At 34.4% G+C, this 22,199-nt stretch overlaps 1 protein-coding gene across 4 annotated transcripts in view; it reads left to right on the top strand.

Annotated features, from left to right (window-relative positions):
* The window catches only part of CFAP54 (cilia and flagella associated protein 54), a 101,851-nt gene that overhangs the window by 40,492 nt on the left and 39,160 nt on the right, over nucleotides 1-22,199 (top strand). For all 4 annotated transcript variants that reach the window (XR_014951749.1, XM_031507516.3, XM_085568223.1 and 1 more), the window contains exons 26-44: nucleotides 649-804; nucleotides 2,456-2,578; nucleotides 4,555-4,689; nucleotides 5,127-5,223; nucleotides 8,154-8,243; nucleotides 8,844-8,970; nucleotides 9,701-9,794; nucleotides 10,741-10,880; nucleotides 12,496-12,714; nucleotides 13,116-13,252; nucleotides 14,934-15,085; nucleotides 15,746-15,973; nucleotides 16,180-16,403; nucleotides 16,504-16,639; nucleotides 18,222-18,336; nucleotides 18,883-19,035; nucleotides 19,551-19,748; nucleotides 20,647-20,734; nucleotides 21,172-21,378. Coding sequence is in view for 3 of the 4 variants with exons in the window: in XM_031507516.3 (XP_031363376.3) it covers nucleotides 649-804; nucleotides 2,456-2,578; nucleotides 4,555-4,689; nucleotides 5,127-5,223; nucleotides 8,154-8,243; nucleotides 8,844-8,970; nucleotides 9,701-9,794; nucleotides 10,741-10,880; nucleotides 12,496-12,714; nucleotides 13,116-13,252; nucleotides 14,934-15,085; nucleotides 15,746-15,973; nucleotides 16,180-16,403; nucleotides 16,504-16,639; nucleotides 18,222-18,336; nucleotides 18,883-19,035; nucleotides 19,551-19,748; nucleotides 20,647-20,734; nucleotides 21,172-21,378 (2,819 nt within the window). In the remaining variant the exon portion in view is untranslated. The remainder of the gene's footprint in view (nucleotides 1-648; nucleotides 805-2,455; nucleotides 2,579-4,554; nucleotides 4,690-5,126; nucleotides 5,224-8,153; nucleotides 8,244-8,843; nucleotides 8,971-9,700; nucleotides 9,795-10,740; nucleotides 10,881-12,495; nucleotides 12,715-13,115; nucleotides 13,253-14,933; nucleotides 15,086-15,745; nucleotides 15,974-16,179; nucleotides 16,404-16,503; nucleotides 16,640-18,221; nucleotides 18,337-18,882; nucleotides 19,036-19,550; nucleotides 19,749-20,646; nucleotides 20,735-21,171; nucleotides 21,379-22,199) is intronic.

Below are 22,199 nucleotides of genomic sequence, written 5' to 3' on the forward strand. Positions count from 1 at the left end.
TTTAAACATTTATGCTATGTAATACATGCATTTTAATTAAGATGTGACTTGTAACAGGGTTTCATATTTTTAATATAGTAATATTTAATTTCAGAGTTTTTTATAAAAATGACAAAAATGTCATGTTAATGACAAAAACCACCCTTTCTTTTTTATTTGGATAGTTAAGCTTTGCCTTCTGTTTTATTGCATTCCTATTCCATTCCTTTCTTTGCTGAAGTACTTGTAAAAAATGCGAGCAGTTGATTACTCTGTGACTTTACAAGATCAACTCTCACTTGCAAGGACTGCAGCATATAACTTGAAGGGAAAGGAAGGATTTTTCCTTCCCTTGCCACCTCTGAGAGGCTAGCATGTGAAATTTCCACTCCGCATAGTTTGAGGTTATTAATCAGCCTTAATTTATAAATTATATGGGCAAACTCAGGGGGCACAATTAGATAAAGAGCAATAATTTCCTTTAGTATCAGGAATAATGTGGTTTTTAGTATACTTCTAACAGGTGTAAATTTAAATTAATTCTTAACTTTTATCTTACTTGTTGCTTATCCTGCTTTTTAAACTGCAGTGACATATGTCTTCTTCCACTCTGAAATGATTTAAGCAACAGAATGAATATTTAAATCAAAATGTGTTTTTCTTTTACAGGTAGCTAGATTAGCAGAATGTGAAAGAATGACTGTGGCAATGGAACTTAGCACCTGGTTGAACAATCCAAGTTACATCCTGCAGTCTGTTGTGCAATGTTATGGTCTTCTTGCCCCACTTATTTATCACAAGATTATTTTAGTGCCAGTAGTTCAGGTGAGAGCATTATAAGACAAAGCAGCTGTCAGGCCCTGCAGTTATAGTGATTCAAATTAAACTTATAATAGGCAGTACAGTTGGAGAGCTAAATATCTAGGCTTTGACTTTTAATAGCTGATGAAAGGAAAGCCTTTTAGAGATTTATGTGTCCCCAATGCATGTAAATTTGGTATAATCTGCACAGATTCTGCTCTCAGATACGGTGAAGTAATGGTAGAGTATCAATTGTTTCTTTAGGGTGATTGTTGATATTTTAAACTGCAGCAGATCTACAGTTTAATCCTACAATGTAATTTCTACTTGAATGTTATTTGCAGATGGCAATTTTGAAGAAAGAAAAGCAGCATTTGCCTGTGGTTTTTTTTTTTCCTTTTTATTTTGTTTTTAAATTCAGAATGTTTGCTTCATATTCAGGTTTGTTTTCTTCTTAAAGAAAAGAAAGCTATTCAGTGTTTTGACAATGCAGTCTAGTTTTCAGGCATGTGCTCCTTTCCAGAAGCAAGCACCTTCTCTTCAAAAACAGAAGTATGTTTTATGAAACAGCAGATGTGGTTTTTAGATTCAGCAAGCATATGGTAGAAACATGCAAATCTTTTTCCTGTAATTAGGTAGCCTTTTTAGGTAGCATCAATAAGTGTATATTCACTCTGTGAGAAAGATGAGGTAACTGCACTGTAGGTGAGGCACAGGCCAGCGGCATCTGAATATGGCAGACAGAGCAGTGTGCTGGTAAGAGGATCCAGGACAGTCCAGAGAACGTGAGGTTATTGGGCTGGCCCAGGGTCCATCTAGGAGAAAAAGTCAGGAGGTGCAGGAACTGAAGCCAGAGGCTGGAGACAAGGCTACAGCACTGGTCCAATGTCCATCCAGGAGAAAGAACTGAAGACCAGCGCAGCAGCACCACAGCTCAGGCAGGGACTGAAGGCTTGTGCCTGAGCTTGATTGCCACTCTTGGGCTCCTGGGCAGAGGATATGAGGGGAGATCTCAAGTGAGGATGCTCAGGGAAGGACTGCTGTGACACTTAGGGCCCTGAGAAGTTTTCAGGAATAATTAGGGGAAAAAAAAATCATCTATTTAAATACAGAGATAGCTTCTTGCTTAAGATGCTGTTGGCTGTGATGTCCTGCTAAAGGTACAGCTAGCCACTGGAAATGGCTCCTCTTTCAGATTTCTTAATTAAAATGAAAAATAATTTAGCCACATGTTCTTTTCATTTCTGGTGGACAAAATTGGGGAAAGAAGTATTTTAGTTTTTACAGCATACTGGAATATTTTTTTTTCATTTGAAATTCTTACCATCTCAATATATATTTAAACAGTCCTCCAGTAGGATTATCTCACTGAATTAAATACTCTTGAATTCCATGTTAGTTAAGTCAGTAAAAATATCTATCATGTATCTGTATGTTAATATCTGGGATTTTATGTGAACATGTCATTTATTCCAAAAGACTGTGGTTGAAATCTTTACACAGTTCGATTAAATTGAAATTTTATTAATAGCATTTATACAGCTAATGTTTTATCCATTAATGAGATTTCAAAGTATTTTTAAAGTTTACCATTAAATACAATGGGCTGTATAGAGGTAGAAGCTTATAAGTATGCTCCAGACTCCAAATTTTGTTTTAACCCTTGTATTTACAGATCCTCATTAAATGCTTGGCTGTTCTCCAAGAAATTCCAAGTGCTACTTTGCAAAGGGGACAGGAAGGATGTTATGAGAGTATTCAGCATATGATAGCTTGTGCTTCATATCATACAGCAAAGGTACGGTGTGTATTTTTGTGGTTACTGCTTAATTTGAGATATAGTTCTTGTAATTTTGAGGAAAAAAAGAGAGATTTAGTAGGTTGGTCTCCAGAATGATATCTTAGAGAACCAGCAGTCTTAAATAATAAAGGCATACAAATATTTATAAGTATCTTTGAATCAGTGCATTTTTAATAAAAATGACATTATGACTTTTTAATATTTATTCAAAAAATAGTCTATTAGTCTGTGTCATTAGAGCTACATTTTATGTGATTTGTGTAATTTTATATTTAAAGTAGTACTGTTTTCAATAAAACATACATGTAATAAATAAGTTAGAGTTTATTGCAAATAATCCATATTTGTAGTTTTAATCAGATTAACATATCTGTTTTAGTTGCTAATTAGATACAAGAGACTTTGTACTGTTTAGTCTTGCATGCTGTCAAAAATAAAAACACCTTGACTTTCAACTATAATATATATCTGTAGATGACATTTATGATTCAGATAGTCAATCTATTTAGTGAGATAAGGAGAAGCACAGTACTGGATTTTTTCCATCGTGTATAGGGACATCCTGCAATTAGTTACTTGTAAATGTGTGATACTGAAAAAGTCATCTTTCCTCTAGCTTTGGGTGCACCTCAACTAAGAGTTCATACTGAAGCTGAGCTATGGCTAAGGATTTGAGGAATTCCCCCATGCTGGGTCTTTGTTGGAGCTGAATCTCCGTGCTAACCTCACAAGACCAGATCAGTATCAAATAACCCTAAAAATGCTCTGCGAGGCCAGGAGCCAAGGGCAATGCCATGGCTGGCAGAGCAGCACCTGGTATTGAGGTTCAGCCAGGCATCCAGATGATCAGGCAAATCTGTGGTGATGAGGCAAGTCAGATTTGAAGCTGAGAAGTCAGCCTACAGGTCAGGAAAAGGCCTGGTGACGTGGCTAGAGTCAGAGAGAGCCCAGCAAGCTGGTCCATGACGATGGGAGCAGTATGAGGTCAAGCTCAGGAGTTGGTCTATGGGCCAGATACGCAGTCTGGTGGATCCATTGCCACATCCAGGTATGACTTGCACCAATCTGGAGACCAACATTCCTGCCATATAGCAGCCAGCAGGAACTGTGGGCTTAGACTTGAGCTGAGAGGGAGCTCCTTGCCCCACAGGCATAGGCCCCAGGTGAATGCTATCAGGGCCAATAAAGCCTATTAGAAGCCTTGAAACCTTGATTAAGTGTGTGTTCGCTGTTAGATTCCTCAGCTAATTGACTACCACTTATATTGATGGGTTTTTTTCCTTAGAGATAGCATTTCAACAGCATAGCATGCAGAATAGCAAAGAGAATGAGTGAATTGAAAATGCTCCTCATTAAAGCATGGTATATGTTTTTCTTTTGACTTACAGTCAGGTCATGTACTGTGTTTATCCTAAGGTAATCTATGCACTTGGGATCACAAAGGCAAAAATCTTAATGTGAAGTTAGCTTGCACATATTAGAAGCACTTGGGCCTTTAGATGTCTATCTAAGGAACATAAAGCCATTGAAAAACATTCATTATGCTGTTAATGTATAAATTTTGTGAATTAAAAATAAATTTCACCGGTCCTTTCACTAATACAGTTGGGATTTTAAAATGTGTGCTTGATACCAGAGAAGCAAATGAGGATCATTTAGTTACCCTTTATGTTCTTTGATAGCAGTACTGCCTGAGCACAGGGAGTATCAATCACAGCAATAGATACTTCTGGGTAAATCTTTCTATTCTCTGAGGGATAGGCTAAGTAGAAGTAGAACCCATAGATAACATATCTACAATTCCAATTATTTTACATGTCTATAGTCCTGTTTTTTTTTTTATTAAAAGAAAGTTGCATATTGAGTAATTAATTTCTATTTGTAATATTCATACATTTTGACAATTATAAGTAGACAGTAATGAAATATTACATATGTAAACAAAAATTGTATAACAGATTATTCTTTTATAGGTACTACATTCATGGAAAGAGTATGAACTTTCAGCAGTTATCATTAACTATGGGAAAAAATTGTTGATCCCACCAGGAGTTTCACCTGGCCAGTCAGGAGGTGTGAAAACTGAAGAAACACTCACTGGCAAAAAGGTAAAAGTAGCTGTTCTAGGTTTTGCTTTTTCTCTAAATTCTGTATTCTATTATTTGAAGACAAGATTTATTATTTTTTTTGTTCTAGAATCATAGAATGGTTTGAGTTGGAAAGGATCTTAAAGATAATCGATCTCCAAACTCCAGCCTTGGAGGGCAGGGACACCTTCCACTTGACCGGGTTTCTTAGTGCCCCATTCAGCCCAGTCTTGAACATCTCCAGAGATAGGGAGTCCCCATGTTTGACAAAATATGCTGTGCTAAAAAACTAATGAACGTAACTTTAATTTCATCAGAAAAGAAAAATGATACAATATTGATGAAATTATAAGATATAGATTTAGAAGACTTGTGATCTAAGCTAAATTCCACTATTGACAAGCTGGTTTTAGTTAAGTTGAAGCTAAGCTTTCATAACAAAGTATTTAATATTTCAGAGACGTTCCTCAAGGTCATCCCATTTAGCTGCAATGGCAAAAGCAGCAGAAAATCTAAACACTCTTGAATCAAGTCTCCTCAAACTGACAGAACCAGGTGGGTGTATTGTTGAAACAAAACAATAAATTGTCTTATCTTTGTCTATGGAGTTTTCTATGATTTGTTTGTAAAAAAACTACATTTATATTTATTTCTTATATCTTCCATGATGACTCAACCAAAGTAATAATGATCTTGGTAATGATCACCTGGTAGAGATGTGTGTATTCATATTTTTGTAATTTCCACTGGAACACTAATTTCTTCTTTCAAAGGAATATTCCTTTGTGAACAGTTCTACAAATATTTATGTTCTCCCAATCTGTTTAAATTGAATTCCATGTTATTTAGGTTTCCTTTATCTTCTTAAATCAGAAAATGCAGTGGCAAAGACCATTTATAGCTGTCCATTTGTCCATTTATAGTTGTCCATTTATGACTGTCCATTTATAGCTTGTCTTAATACCCCACCAATGCTAGTAGTAATGACCACTGCAGGAAATTTTAGTGGAGAAAACTCTCTCTTGTGAGGGAATTGTGTGCATATCAGTATTTAATGACATTTTAACTCAGGAATGAATAAACGTATTTTAAATTATCTTGGAGTCTGGATCAAGCACAAGAATTTTCTGGCTAATAATCCTGCCAAAGTTAGATGAATTAAGTAAGAATTATAAAGAAAATTTAGTTAGAACTTAATCTCAGAGATGCCACTTATTTTTTCCCATTATATTTACATGGCATCTTGTACTCCTTGGAGCCTGGATAGAATTGTAGAGTAGTATAGATTGGAAGGCATTTCTGGAAGGTATTTATTCCAACCCCCTTCTCAAAATGGGTACAATTAGCTCAGGTTGCTCTGAGGCTTGTCCAGCCAAGTTTTGAAGCTTTCTGAAGAAAGAGATTTCATAACCTTTATAGGCAACCTGTTCTGATAGCTAATCACTCTTATGGTTAGAGAGGTTTTCTTTATATGTGTTTGGTATTTTCTTATTTCTGGCTTGTTTCAATTGCCTGTTGTGCTATCAGTGAGGACAGTCTGTCTCCACATTCTGTATTCCTCCTGTTAAGTAGGTGTTGATTCCTCTAAGCCTTCTTTTCCTATGACTGAATAAACCCAGTTCCCTCAGCCTCTTCATGCACTATAGCTCCTTATCTTGGCTGTCCTTCTCTTGACTTACTCTGCTATGTCGGTGTCTTGAAATGACAGTGCCCAAACCCAGTCACAGTAAAACAGATGTGGTTTCACAAGTGCTGAATAGATGGCAATAGTCGTGTCCCCTGACCTGCTGGCCATGCTGTCTCTAGTATAGCCCAGGATGCAACTGGCCTTTGCTGCAAGACCACACCCCTCTTGTTCTACTTATCATCCATCACCACTGTATATGCATTTGTTCAGAAGAGAAAGCATTCTTGTGGAAAATAGGATAAGGGTGATGGAAAAATTCCATTAATCTCTGCAATAATCCTTGATTTTTGCTCACATTGATGCCTACATTCCTGCAGAGCAAGTCACAAAAGAAAAGAATTCTATAAGTTAATTGAAAATCATGTTCATTACTTAATAGAAAGTTAAATTAATGGATTGATCAGTTAGAAAAACCCCACATTTTCAGTAGCTGGCAAATAATTGATCACTAAAGTCTGCTCTGTTGTTGAAAAAGCCTATTTGTCAATAGTTTCAGGATACAAATTGAGAAGAAGCCTTTTGGTGTGGCCATGCAAAGCTTACAGCTGTCCTCATGAATATGTATTAATGGTTTAGGGCAATGTTCATACCTGTATGGCATGCTGTTAAAAATGTTTTGGAAAAAGCCTTGTCAGAGGAAATCTTTATAATTGGATCAACACTTAGCATTCCATTGATGATAGTCTACAAGAAAAATGGAGAAGAGCTGAATCTGCTTATTTCAAAAGAAGAGAAAAACAAAATATTTCACACACAGTACAATTTAAGTTGTGAAATTTCAAATCTTTTCCCATTAATTTTGGGACATATTTTTCTTTGTGAAAGTTCTTATTTGGAGCAATATATTTTTGAACTTGTCAAATTGAAGAGAGTGCTAAAAAAGGGTGTCCTAAAAAGAAAATTTTAAAAAGTCTGCTTTTCTTGCTGGCTGTCCTACTTAATTGGATATTAATTGCATTCAACAGACCTAAACTGACTGCTCTCACTGGAGGTTGTAGCTATTGAGCCACAATTACAACTGGTTCCAGAGTGCATTTTTAATCCTGATTTTTTTCAGGGATTTGCTGCATTGATGTTTTTCAACCACAGGAGTTGTCAAAGCAAAAAATTTGTAGGCTGTTTTTCTGTATTAAGGAAAAATAACAAGTAGTATATGTAATATTGTTTTGGTGCTCATCAGCTGGTAATGCTGTTGTGTTTAACAGCATTAAGTTTGACCAGAAGCATTAACCAGAAGTTTGAATCCAAGTTATTGTCCTATATATTCTGTATGCTATTCATATCTGTGTATTCTATATAAAGTATATTATTTATAGAATATAAATGCATTTCTGTACATATATTTTTGTAAATATTTAGCTTAAGAAAAAAAATTTCTCTACTTACTTACATTATCCATATGTAGACTATGAATGTAAGTATTAGTCAATAGCAGTATCATGAGATGAGTTCTTGCTGTATAGACTTAAATAAATTTTTGACATGTCCTTTCTGCACATTCTTGTCCACATGTGATTTTCATGGCTCTTTGTTAGAACTCTGATGAACTCCAGACATCCTCTGTATTAGTCTAGTAGCTGTAAGTTCATCAGTCCCCATCTGTAAGCTCTTACTTAAATTGTACAGCTACTAACATTAGAAGAAAAGAGCAAGCATTTGAATTTCTCTCTGGATGACAGTGAGAGATTTAAAAACAACCTCTGTGCTAGAGAAGGATTTTTTTGTCAGTTATAGGTGGTGTTTTTGTTGTATATTCTCACTGCTTTTCATAATGGATTTCATTTGGTTGTTGATGCAGGTCCTGGAACGCAGCTTACAGGAAAGGAATCGCCTTTGTTCCTCTACCCTGTAATTTCATGTTGGACGTCAGAGCGTGCTTATACTAATTGTAAGGGCTCCTTTACTTCAGAAAGTTGCCACTAAAGCAATCTCATTCTTGCTTGGAATAAGCTCTTGGGAATGTTACCTTCATTTGGTTCTCAAATATACAAAATCTAGTGAAACATAGCATATAAGACGTTCTCAGTATAAACACATTGAAAAGTGAATGCGACCAATTATTTGGGGTATTGATGCTAGATATAAATATTTTAAATTTAATAATGCTTGTTTTCTAATAATCTTAGAAACAAGTAAATTAAAAAAATGTGCCACATTTCCAAATATTCTCTTTGTGTGGCGTGTTCTTTTAAAATTGCGATACCCCATTTCCACATAAATTTTTTCACTCGAAGAGGAATTCACAGAAATCTGTCTCTAATGTTTGTAATTCTAGGAGTGTATTAAATAGAGTGAGCTTGTGATTTTGGATGCCCAATCACAAAAAAGCACTTAACAACTGCCATTGTGTATCTCTGATTTTAGTGTCACTACGAGTATACATTATGACATAAATAAGTGCTTTAAGGCATAAAAAAACTGTAATTCTAGCTGAATTCAGAATTCTGTTACAGCATAAACACCTGTGTTATTTGTTACTTTATTGCAGTGCTTAAATTCAGAGGGCAAAAACGTTTCCTTGAGTTCTTTGTTCAACTTTTGCACAAAGTCCTGAATGAAGAGAAGTTTCAGTGTGTTCTGGAGTGGGCAGAGGGTGTTGAAGATGACTTGAAAAGGTAGATCTCTGTTACAGTAGTAGTGAAAAACTACTACTTATGCTCATGAGAGTCACAGTTACGAAAGAAACTAAGTTTTACCCATCAGAAGACCCATCAGTAGTAAATTCCACGACTCCTAGTCTGCAAAAGTTCCATGAACACAGGGGATTACACAGCTATTATTACAGGGTGATAGCATAACTTGGGAGTGTATGATGGGTTAAACCAAAAGCAAACTGATCAGGGCCTACTATAGTGTAAAAAAATTCTATGGGAAAAAGATAAATGGAGCCAAATCGTAGACACTTACCTGAGAGAATTCCATTTTTAAAAAAGCACATCAGTATTTCTAAAATATGACAGGCAAATAATCAGTGAAAATGAGATGTATATTTTAGGGAACAGAAATTGTGGTTACAAGAGACCAAAACAATAGGATGTGAAGAAATTTTTTGCAAAATTCTGTAGTATAATTTGGGTAATGAAGAAAACTATTTTATTTTCCTAGGCATTAGGAAGGTGATGTAGTTGTTACTCACAAATTCAGATTTCTATAATAAACCTTGAAAATTAACACTTCCTGTTTTCTGAAGAGGATGAGGAAAACAAAGTCTTTTGAATTTAAAACTGCAAATGAAATAGGAATTGTGTGATGTTCTCTATATCTTCCCAAAGATATCCTTTTACTATGAAAGAAGTTTAACATGATGATTATGATGATGATGATTTTAAAAATATTTTTTATTAGGAGGAACAAGAACGTCCTTGGTGCTGAGGGAATTTCAACACAAGCAAGATCTCTCACTCTGCGAGAAAGCACACGTGCTGCAGGAGTTCAGAAAGTGAGTTTTATTTTTAAGGAGTTGTGTGTTTTTACTGGGTAGCAATACCATAAGAGCAAAATTAATTTTCAAAAATTGTCTCATAAAAATCTCATCTAGAGATGTCCACAGTTCCTAAAATTTGGAATACAAGCTCTAGTCCTCAGCTGACCTGTTCACTCCTAAAACCAGGAAGAAAAGCTGGTGTGGGATTCATCTGAAAGACCCATTATGAGAATTTGAGATGAGTCAGAATAAGGCATTCCAAAATCAGAAGAAACTTGCCTTTCCTTACTCCCTTGAAAATAACATGGTGGTAATGGGAAATGTCTTGGGTACCATCACATTCAGAAAAGTAGATCGGCTCAGGTCTTTTTGTACCATACGTATTTAAGGCTTTTTGTGAGTAGTTGTTCATGGTTAATGCATGTGCAATGTTCTAATTGCACAGTAAAGGCTTTTTGTTCAGAATTAATTTAAAGTAAGTTTTTATTGTTACTGGAAGATACAAATAATATTAATGGATTTGTATTATTTTGGAGGTAGAGTTTTCTCCCTCGTAGTCCTCTACTAATGTTGAAATACTGCTAGCATCTGAGATAGATTAGGAAAAGGGTTTTTCTATCTCAGTTTTTGCATTGCAAAGTTTTACTGTTTATAATATTAGGAGAAGAACTATCATTATTTCTGTGATGAAAACACTGGTATATGAAAGAAAATGTTTAGAGACCTGGCTGGCTTCTTTGTGTCAGGCATTTGATGTGTACTTTCCAGAAAAATGGTGAAGTTTTCTGGAATTCTTAAGTATTTATTTTGCAGTCTTATTTTGGCGACCATTTCCAGGATTTTTTTTAATGCTCTGTTCCTGTGTAAGCCAAACTGCTCTATAACTAAAGTAATTGATAATGGAGGTATAAATAATTTTTGAAGTATATTTAAGATTTTGATGCAAGACTTTTTTTTAAAGGGGAAGAATACCTCACCTTCAAAGAAACCAAAGACATCACCTTTAAAGAAACCAACAAAAAAAGATGTGACTAAGAAAGGACCTCTCAGAGAGTATTTAATGAAAAATCCAGATGCAATGAATTCTCCAGAAACACAAAAGTAAATGAACACAGTTGTCAGGCTCATATACAGAAAAAAATTTTGACTGAAATTTAGTTTACAATTAAGTGTGTATTTTAATTTTTGTATTCTATCAAAGAGACTAATTTCTGCACAGCCTTCTCATTTTTCTGATATAGTTTAGTATAAAATTAATTTCCAGTCAAGGAAACAAAATCTGTTGCATTTCTATTTAATAGCTGTTAACGATTTCAAGTCTTTGTATTGATAATCAAAGATTGTATTTCAGTTGTGTTAGCTTAAGCATATTGATCTATCAAGGTGGAAAAACACTGATATTATGTGTATAATAATGCTTTTCAAACTGTGTTGGGGAGTTTATCTGATACAAAGTTAATAAAAATTTGATAAAGTTAATAAAAATAAATAATTTAATAATACTAGTAGTAATGGTTTCAGAATGATTTTTGTGGTCCTTGTGCTAGTCTTTTTGGACTATCTGTTCTGTAGCTTCCAGAAAACTGTTTTTTGATTAAAAAAAAAAAAAATTATTCACCTCTTCTTTTGGCAGATATTTGTTTATATTTGGTTAACTTGCCAATAACATTACCTTCTGACCTAAAAGAATGTGTAGTATTCATAATTTGGTCCTTTGGTCTCACTATTTCAGTAATTAGCAAATAGGAAACTATAAATATTTGCATATAAGCAATCATGTAACTAATTCTGGAAGTGTTTTAAATAACCTAAAAAATGTTTCTATATAATCTTCTAAATATTTACCTAAACCATCCAAAAATGTTATTATTCCTCCTTGAAAGAAAAAAACCCTCCCTTACTTAAAATTATTTTCTTGGCTTTCAGCAGAGGAGGGGATGTTAAACATGTCTTGGGTTTTTGTAAGCTACTCTTTTGTGCCTTGCATAATAGTATTGCTGTATAATATAACCAAAATTTTATATGGTATACTATTCTGCCCACACTTTAAAGGTGAAAAACAAGCAGAAAAATAATTTAGATTAATAAAGGAATCAGTTTACAGTTAATTAAAAAAAAATACTTGGTTTGAATATAGCATTGAATGTTTGTGAAGTAGTACAGAATCTTTTCATCTCTCAGGGAAACTTTAAAAAATTTTGGCTGGAAATTAAAGTCAGGCATCTAGATTTGAAATACTATGTTCTGTTCATACTGGAGGTGCTTAACTACCAAAGCAAAGCAATAAAAAACCCCCAAAAAACCCCCAAAAATCAAAACCAGATTTATAGTATAATAGAAGACTCTCCTGAATTGACTTTATTGACTTTGAAGCACATTGTATTTGCTATAATAATAATCTGTACAATTCAGTGACAAATAACTTCAAAATTATCTAAACATTTTAAAGTACAAAGGCAAATATCTTATAGAAGCTGGTAAAATACAAAATACGATTTATTGTGTGTTAAGTGCTCTTAAAGAGGGAAAGTACAATTGCTTTTCTTGATTAAAGCAAAAGTCTTTTATTTATAAATATGTCATATGCTTATGTGCTTATATGTATAAATCTGGGTATATGCAATGGAATATCTGTGTATCTTTATCACGACTTTTTTTTCTAGAGCTTCAAGAAAACAGAGTTTCATTTTTTGCTACTTCATATGTTTTGGTTTAGGAAAGGCAAGGATAAGTTGAAGAAATTAGCTCATCAAACCTTAGTGATGCTGCTGAGTAAGTATGTAACCCGAAATCAGTTTTGCCAAATGTGTCTTGAAGAGATGCCCTGGAGGTCTCAGATGAATATCTATCTGGCGGGTGCACACTACCACCTATTTAAAAAGAACCTGGAAGAGCAATGCAATATTGGAATCAGTGGTTCACAGCATCTGGACAGGTACATCTTACTGCACTATCAGTGATTGCAATTAATAGAGATGATTGTGTTATTGCTGTTACTGCAGCCAGATCTGAGTTACAATATTCATATGAATAGTTCAGCTTTCAAATACAAATTACTTGTTACTATGTAAAAAATTTTATTTTTCATCCTATGGACATCAGGCACAGTTTTGGTTGCTAACTTCATTGGTGAGATGAAGACTTTGAAATATGCTATATTAATTTATTTTTTGTTTCCTTATAACATTTGGCTATCATTCATTATTTCTTATTCCTAAAGCTGCTGGAAAGGAATCACTTCCGAGAAAACTGAATTTTGTGTATGCATATCAAAATTCATTTTGATACTGTATGTGGACTTTTTTTGTGTTTTCTTCTCTTCCTCCCATTCTGCAGTTACAATATTTTGGATCCTGAGATATTCTCATTCAACAATTCTGGCACTGTACTGGCAAGAGAAGCTGTAGAGGATAACATAGGAAAACCAACTCCTTCTCTCCTTGAAAAGGCAGAAGTGACTGAAACCCAAACCTGTAAGAATTTTTATTGGTGCACAACTGAAATCAGTTTCAACATAACTTTTTGTTTCTCTTGATTTCTGTCTGTCTTGACCTCCATTATTAGTAGTCCACATCACCTTTGGAAAAACAGTAAATCATGCCAAGTTAATAGAAGACCTTTCTAGATTTCAGTTGTCCTCTAATTTTTTGGCATACCTAGTGTAATAGAAGTCATAGTAAGTGATGTGGCATAGCTAATAATTCAGAGCAATCTATTAATAAATATGTTACATTTTATCCTATAATTTATTAATAAGTTCATAAGTTAAAAAAAAATAATGATACTAGCTTTAGATTTGCAGATACCACACTACCCACACATATTAAATTGATAATTAATTTTTCTGAATGCATTTACAATTTCTTTTAGCTTTTGAGGGTTTGTAATTGGTTGGTAGTTTCCTTTACATTTCCTAGCAGGTCAAAATTTTCCTGGGTCATTCCGTAAGTAGTTTTTAATGTTAAAGACTGAAGTTTATTATTATCTTTCAAATTTTAATTAGAATTTAATTTTCCTTCTCTACTGATTTCTCCCCAGTGTTTCCCTGTGTCAGAAGCTACCTCAGGAACAATTTATTTTCTACCACTTTTATTTAATTTCTCTGTCTTTCACATTTTACATTTATTTTTAGTCTATGAGGTTTCAGCAGGAGCCAAAAGGCTCCTATCTGTGGGTAGTTGTGAAATGCAGGTCTTTGCTTTCCTCAGATGCCAGTGGTAGTGTACAAGTCAGCACAAAGGCTGCATAAGCACCAGAAGTTCAACAAGTAATCACAGGCCAGGTCTTTTCAATAGTTCTTCAGGGGCACATTCTTGCCACAGTAATAAAGATCAAAATTCTCCTGTCTTTCCATGTAGGACTTCCTTAGGTAAAATCAGCTGTCCTCTTTGCCTTCTCCAAGGAGGTGTGGCAAAAACTAGCACTTGAATTCACTGGTTCTCTTTGCACAGCCTACTTTTACATAAACACCTTTGCCTTGATGCTTACCAGTCACTGAGACCCACTGAAACTGGCTGAAACCTGATAAAAGTTGTCTTTACTATCTCCTAGCATTTGCAACAGTTATGATTAAAAGAATTACATAAAATGTGCAGTTCGCCATAGAGTTCAAATACTATATAGCTTGGAATTAGCCTCTGCCTGAAGCCTACAGTTCAGATATTACCAGATTCCACTACCATGAACCTTTGCCTTTCCCCTTGGAGGATATTTGGTAGTGAATAAAATAACGAAGGAATTCTACACGTACCACAGAATTGGTCAGAAATCCTTCTTTCTTCCTAACATTTCCTTTAAGAGGTTTGTGTTTAAAAAAGGTTCTTGCAAACTTGCCAAGAAATAGCTTGTCATGGTGATTTCTTCCTAGAACTTAAAATAGGATTGTGTTTGACTTTGAGGCTGAAAGCTGTTTGGTACCCATTATTATTTTGCTCAAACTTATTTTCATCCCTGCTTCTCCCAGTTCCGAAGTAAAATCATGTTGTACTTTAAATATCATAACCTTACAAACATGATAACCTTAACATTGGCATTTCCTAACATTTAAGTATTTAGCTGCCACAGGAAAATCCTAGCTGACTGTTTTTTTTTAATTTTTTTTTATTTTTTTGAGAACTTCAACTCAATTTTAATGAGTGAACTTTTTGTTTTCAGTTACAGGTAAATCTCCTAAAACCAGAAATAAACAGAGTCGAACTACACAAAGTCAAACAGCAATGACCCCTGAAGAACAGGATGAGTTTCCATCAAATACCATTTTACTGAAGCATTTTACAAGCATCTTCTTGCATTTGAAAAGAGCAGTGGTAAGATGTGGTTGGTTTCTTATTAAACTATGTATTACCAAGCATTAGTAATTAATGCATTAAACCTGTCTTGCAATACTTAGTACTTTTTAAAAGAAAAGACCTCAGAAAATTAAAAAAAAATCACTGCTTAAAAGTAATGTTTTCTCATCTTCTGAAAAATATCCAAGTACATGTATGAAATGTCAGACATATCACCTATCATAATATATATTTCTATCAAATATAAAATAATTTATATAATTGTTCTATTTCTCATTCCACCTTTGTAACTCCTTCTCACGTTTGTTAATTCTTTCTGAAAATACTTTCAGATTTAACTTTCTCTTTACAGGTCTTAGTGAATCTCACACTAGAAAGAGGAGAACCTGTGGCTGAAGGGAAATGCAGACTAACTACTCTTCCCATAAAACCTTCTAAACCCAAGCAGAAATACATATAGGTGGTGTGAATTAATTTTTATTTCTTATTCTCACACCAAGACCTAGAATTAAATTCAATTATAAATTAGTCCTTTTATAAAAAGATAAACATTAAGGTTCTGTAATGCCTAGACTGTAATTCTGAAAGATTACTTATGCCTAAGTTTTGCAGTAAAAGAATGACGCTTTTAATTTCTGCCTTTTCAAGGTATAATTATGCTTTGACTGGTTAACACAGGTACTTGCTCACCGTGGTGGCCACTGGACATTGCTTCAAAATGCTTGTCGAGAGCTTTGGAACTATACTCAAGAATTTCAATTGATTGCTAACCAGTCACATTCCCATATGGATGCATTGCCCATCACCTGGGATTTTCTTTGCAACACCATCTGGTTGCCATTTTATTTTGCATCAGACATGATCATTGATATGATAATTGACCTGCAAGCAAGTAGTTCTCTTAAGGTAAAAATTATTTTTATTAAGACAACTCTTGATTACCACATTTTCACTATAGTGTGTTTTCTCTTTCTTGCATTATATTTTGGTATCTTCAAGTTATTCTCTGTAAAAAGTTTTTTAGATAATTACAGTACTTTCTATCTCTGTAATTGATTTGTCCTAAAAACACATTTGAAAATAACAGGTATAATAATGTTTCTTCACTGTAGATTGTGGATCACGAAGGCGACTTTTGCATTCCCAGCTGTTTAGGAGGTATTGTGGATGAGAATGGTGGTTCTAATCTTTATCCCCAGCCTCCCCTGGATGATGTGAACGTGGTTGACCTGAGATGGATATGCAATCTGATTCTCAAAACAATAGAATTGTTATATCAAATGAAGAAGTGGGAAGCACTGGTGCACATAGCTGTACAATTTAACATACTTACACAGTAAGTTATACCAGCTATAATTAAAACTAAAAAAGTTAATATTATACAGTTTAATATACCATTATATTTCTTAATTACTGTGCTTTGGTTTTTTTTCCAGTGAGAGGTTCACAGAACAAGTGAGTCCACTGCTGGTGTACGCTCAGAGGCAGCTGCTGGAGAGGATACAGCAGTTCTGTGGCTCAAACAGCCATGAATCTCATTTCACAAAATATCTGTCTGATGATGCACAAAAGGTGAAATGCAGATTTCTTTTTGGGGTGCTGACTCTTAATGTGAGTTAAATGTGGAGAAGCACTTTCACTGATTAGCTTAATATGCTTTCTTATGTGTTCCCAAACATCAATTATAACAAATTAATGAGCCTAATTGATTGAAGTTGTATGAAAAGGCTTGTATGGCATGAGGTGAGCAGCAGGTGACCCGGGGGACATTTCTTCCAGGCACAACATACCCATTCCATATTATAAGCCTAAATCTAATTTAATGTTGTTTCTTGATGCCCCTTTTTTAACCTTAAAATATTTATCTGGATATTGTTTTGTTTTTGCATTGGAACACTGTTCCAAATTTAATAAAATTGAGTTAAACTGAACACAGACAATGCCAATTAAAAAATTTTAAAAAACTTGATTACCACCAAAAAGCCCCATAGCAGCTCAGCAAGTTCCTCTCATTAAAAACCATGGCACTATATATTTACTTAACAGTGCCACTTGGAAACTTTTCATTGAATTAGCTATTAGAAATTAGAATTTTCAAATTTTTTTTTAATGTAAAGTTTATTTCTAAGAAGTTTTACTGAAGTCAGTCTCACTGTGGATATTTTTAGGATGTTTCTATCACTAATGTAGAGAGAGGACTTGAAGGAGAGGAGAGGGAAGTGGGATTTGGAGTACCAAAGAGGTTTGTTCTGAACGTGAACATGGGGTTCAGGAGCCATTGCCTTGCCTAGAGACAGCACAGTGGTGCCCAGGGCGTGCAGGGATTCCGAAGGCACCCGTGGCTCACAAGGGCAGCTGAGGAGCTCTGTGTTCTCTGTTTACTGCTGTCTCTGGCCCAGCCATTCTAACATGGTCCTTTGTCAATAAAAGGGCACCATAGCAAACCCCTTCATAGTGCCGATAACTGAGCTATGGAAAAGTAATCGTGGTTTTGAAAGACTGCTTATGTATTAAAGACTAGTGCTAACTAATAGTAATAAGGATTTCAGGTAAGAGATTTGGAGGTTATGGTTACATTTCATAAATCAGTGTCATTCAGAGAGTCTAGAACTAGTTCTGTTGATCCTTCTGCTTCTGAAGTGGTGTAACTACATTAGCAAAATAAAAAATCTGTTGTGGATTAGTCCTTTATAGAAGTCTGGAAGTTTACTTCTCTGCCAGAGTTGGGCTGCTGTTGTTACTTGCTTAGAGCTATTTTCTATCTCCCTATGGAGCATTCAATTGTGTTTCCCAGGCAACGCGTCCTTTAGGCATGCTTAGGGGACAGGCTCTATGCAAGCAAGCATACATTCATCTGGAGAAAAAAAAGATGGAATATTTGCAGACCATCAAGGAGTTGCTAATAATTATGGCAAATATCAAATAAGAGACAAGTTTAGTGCAGTAACTTCGAAACACTTATATCCAATCTTAAGGTGTGAATGTTTCGCCTATTGGTGACAGGAGTACTAGTTATGGGCCACTGGTGTTTTTCTTAATTATTCCTCTTTTTATTTTGTCTCATAACTGAGTATATAGATATTTAACTGTAGGAACCAAATGTTGATTTTTCTTAATATTACTCATTTCTCATGGAAAAAATCCTGCTTTTTAGATGAGATGCAGAAACTACATAGGGTACAAATTACAGCTGCCTATTGCTCATTCTGTCAGTGAAGGAGTTTTTCCAGGATGCTTTTTCAATCCTCCAACAAATAATGATTCTACAGGTCAGAGCACAATTCAGTGTTGTGTGTTCTCTTTTCTCCCAGAGTCTTGTCTTTGTTTCATGCTGATTTTTTTTTTTAAATTCTGTTTCCTTTCCTTATCATAGCCTTCCACTTCTCCTACAATTTGTCTTTTATTATAAACAGTGTTTTGTCTTCAAATTCTTGTTCTTGATATTTTGGATGGATTGTAATGCTTTCAAAATATATTCAGGCTATGTCTGAAAGCAGAGAAAAGCAGGTGCCAGGTAACCTATTGCCTGTGAGGCAGTGTGGTGGTCTTGGTCTAACTTTCTTTTGTTATTTTTGGGTATCCAGCAATATGCCCATAAGTTAGTGTGAATCAGCACTGTTATTGACAGAATTAATGTTTCTGATAGTTAATAATTTACTTTGATTCATAATGCAACAGTAAAAAAGGGGAATATTTTAATAGACTTTTGTTTTAAAGTTCTGATAAATGTTCAAATATGTTTTACAAGGTGATATATTAAAAATTTTTATTTATAAATTACAAATTTTTTCTCCATAATTATTAATTTCTTTTAGATCACAATCAAGCAAAAGCCCTAGTTTGTGTGCCTCTTGATGTGAATGATACACTGAAATGTTTTACAGAAACTCTAGAAAAATCTAAATATCAAAGCAGAGCACTGAGACACAGCAGGAAACTACTTTCATTGTTTCTTGCACATACACAGGGTGAGTGATTCATTGAAAGTGTTTTGCCCTTAATGAAATTTATATGCAGTTAAAATAGCTAAGAGTGAAAGGAAGAGATTTTTCTAAATTCAAGTTTTAGTTACTGACAATTAGAAAAAATACAGAATATGAAGATAAATTTGAAGTTCTGTAAGCACAAGCTCTAAGCCTTGTTTCCCATGATTTGTCTAATAGTTGGATGATATTTTTTTTTTTTATGTAGCTGTGTCACCTGTCTGTCTGCAGCCATACCTCTGCCATAGGATTGACTGGTAGATCTTCCCAAGTTTGTTTTCAGTAACAGAGCATATACCTATTGGTTATACTGACCAATGAATTATGTTCAATGAGTTTGATTAGGAGACACACAGAATTAGAACATAGGAAACCAAATGGAAATTGGGTACATAGCAATTGTATATTTGTTTGATTAACATGGTTTTGAAATATTTGGGGTCCTAGAAATAGTATAATACCTTTCCAAACTGATCATGTAAATCACTTTTCTAATCTAGAAAACACTGGACGAGCAGTCAGCAGTCATATATCTTCAAGGAGAAAGCTGAAATTTAGTGTGGTAGATGAAGTGATATTTCTACCGACACCATGTGACCTTTCTCAAGAAAAATATTATTTCTCCAGTATGGTTGAGAGTAGACCAATACCAAAGTCAAAGCTTTCAGTAATTGTCTCTTCATATGAACAAACAATAGGTAATTTTTTTCATAGATTTCTGCTTACAGATGATAAAAAGTAACAACATTCTGCCTATCTGTGTTTATGTATGTTTGTTCCATTGTTATTTTTCTTCTGTCAGACAGCTGTAGCTGTCTGAAGGCTGGTTTCCAGGAATGTACAACCTTCTTCCTCTTGAGATAATCTGCATTGGATCATAAACAAGCCACTAGTTGGTTCATAATTGCTATGGTTATCTCATTTTATGAAAAAACATTGTTTCAATAGTGTTATGCTGATTAATCTCCAATTCAGAATTTGATATAATGTTTAGCAGATTGATTTTAATTCCATGACAGTTCTTTTTCCTAGCAAACAGATTTTAGATTCTGTGCCTTTGGATATGTGATCTAGCTACTTGGCTTCCATCTTACATTCTGGTATGGCTTTACTCACACAGTCACAGCTCCTCACTACTACCTGTTTTTGCTGTATGGCTAAACAGGCCAAGTGTAGTAGGTCAACAAATGCTCTAAGTGGTTTTACTTGCAGCACGGGTTCCAAAAATGAGTCTGTGAGAATACTACTGTGCTGTATTCAGGCAGAGTTGCTTAGCAGGGCCAATGATCTGCTTTCCAGTTTATCTTCTGAACAGGAAGAAATTTGAGAGGTCTGAAAACACAAAAATACAAAAGATTATGTAAACATGTAAACATTGAAAATAATTATGTAATTATTTTTGCTTTCAAAGTTAGTTGAAATAAGAAATGGTACATTTGAAGGTGAAATCTCCAAGACCAATAAATTTAAAAAAAATATTTGTGCATTGAAATACATGTGAATTCATGTCTACTCATGCCAAATGTGTTCAAGGCTCAATAACTGTTGTAATGATATGATGTGTTTTTTTTTTAATTGATTAAAAATAAATTACAGGAATCCTTGAAATGAATAACCAGAGAGACCTCAAGGTACAGGCTCTACATGAACTTGGAAATCTTCACTTTTATGCTGGAAATAAAAGGTACATAGTTACTGGATTAAAAAAGAGCACAATTTCATTTTTTTAACTGTCAGTCCTATACCTCTCAACCATATTGTAATTCTTGTACTGTCTACTAGTTCATATAAATTCCTTCATCTAACTTACTATTAGCTATATTTTGAGCAGGCTTTTTCCTATACATTGTTTATTTTTCTTAGCTCTACTTAATTGCCATTAAGCAAATTTATGATACATTTTTGTGTATTTCAGAAGTAATGCCTATGGCTTGATGATTTGAGTCCAAATAAGTCTCTTGACCAGGAATAGTATATCTTTTTTTGTGTTGTAGAAACTGTATTTCAGTTTTTGACCCAATCAGAATTAGTTAAATCTCAGGCAATAAAGGAAAAATGAAGCAAGTCTTATCTTCCACTTTGGAAAATGTCAGCAATATGATGGTATTTTTTATGTTACAGAGCTGCTTTTAAATACTGGTGTCAATCCCTTGATGAAACACTCGACATTGCTGATGCTCTTAACACCTGGCAAGAATTAAGTTTTCCAAAAGATGCTAGAGACTGCTTTGCAGTTGGAATATCAACTGAAATGAGTCAGAAATTTCTTTCTCAGGCTGGAGCTTGGGGATGTTTACATGCAGCAGTCCTAGTGGCTAAGATAGCTCAGTAAGTATCTTACCCATTTTTGTATTTCTATCGTAAACAAATTGCCAATCAAAGATATGAGGCAACTTCAAATTAATTAAAAAACAATAATGAGTTGTTATAAAAAGGACTCATCAAAATTTTTCCTTTTGGGGAAAAATTAGCTTCTTTCTCTTTGGAGAATATTGTTTTTTCCCTTTTCTAGAGTGCTCATCTTTGATCATAAATGCAGCTGTATGTTATATGGAGAGATCATTAAAAATGATTAAAAACTTATAAGTGCAAGGATTGTACAGTCATATTGATTTTCAATCAAAATATCACATTTCCCAAGTTACTGCACATATCAAATATTAATGTATGTTGAGGTCAGATTTACTGCTTAAAGTATTAGTTTCCTGGTGAATTAGAACTAAAAGAAATTTGAACTACTGTATAAAAATCTACTATCAATGAATATTTCCATCCACTACTTCTTGACTGTTGGTAAAACACTGTGAATGTAATTCTGAGCTGTTCCTCGATGTATTGTACAAAATATAAATCTGGAAGTACCCAAGAGGAATTAAATGACTTTAGAAACACTATAACTGTGAAAGGGCAGAGTTTCATCCTTGAGTAAACTGCCTTACCTGTGAAGCAGGTTGTATTAATAGCACTGTAAAATATCTATCTGTAAGCCAAGGTAGCTTTGCAAGTACTAGCATGGGTATTTCAGGATGAACTGGCATTGACAATCTTAGAATTAGCACCCAAAAGGAAAAGGAGTGAGTTTTACTTGATTACTTGATTTAACTTTAACTTCTAATTCTGAGCTGTGGTTCAGTCTCAGGTCCAGTTAG

The sequence above is a fragment of the Lonchura striata genome, chromosome 1A (genome assembly GCF_050655825.1).
Source record: "Lonchura striata isolate lonStrDom1 chromosome 1A, ASM5065582v1, whole genome shotgun sequence".
NCBI classification, from domain to species: domain Eukaryota; kingdom Metazoa; phylum Chordata; class Aves; order Passeriformes; family Estrildidae; genus Lonchura; species Lonchura striata.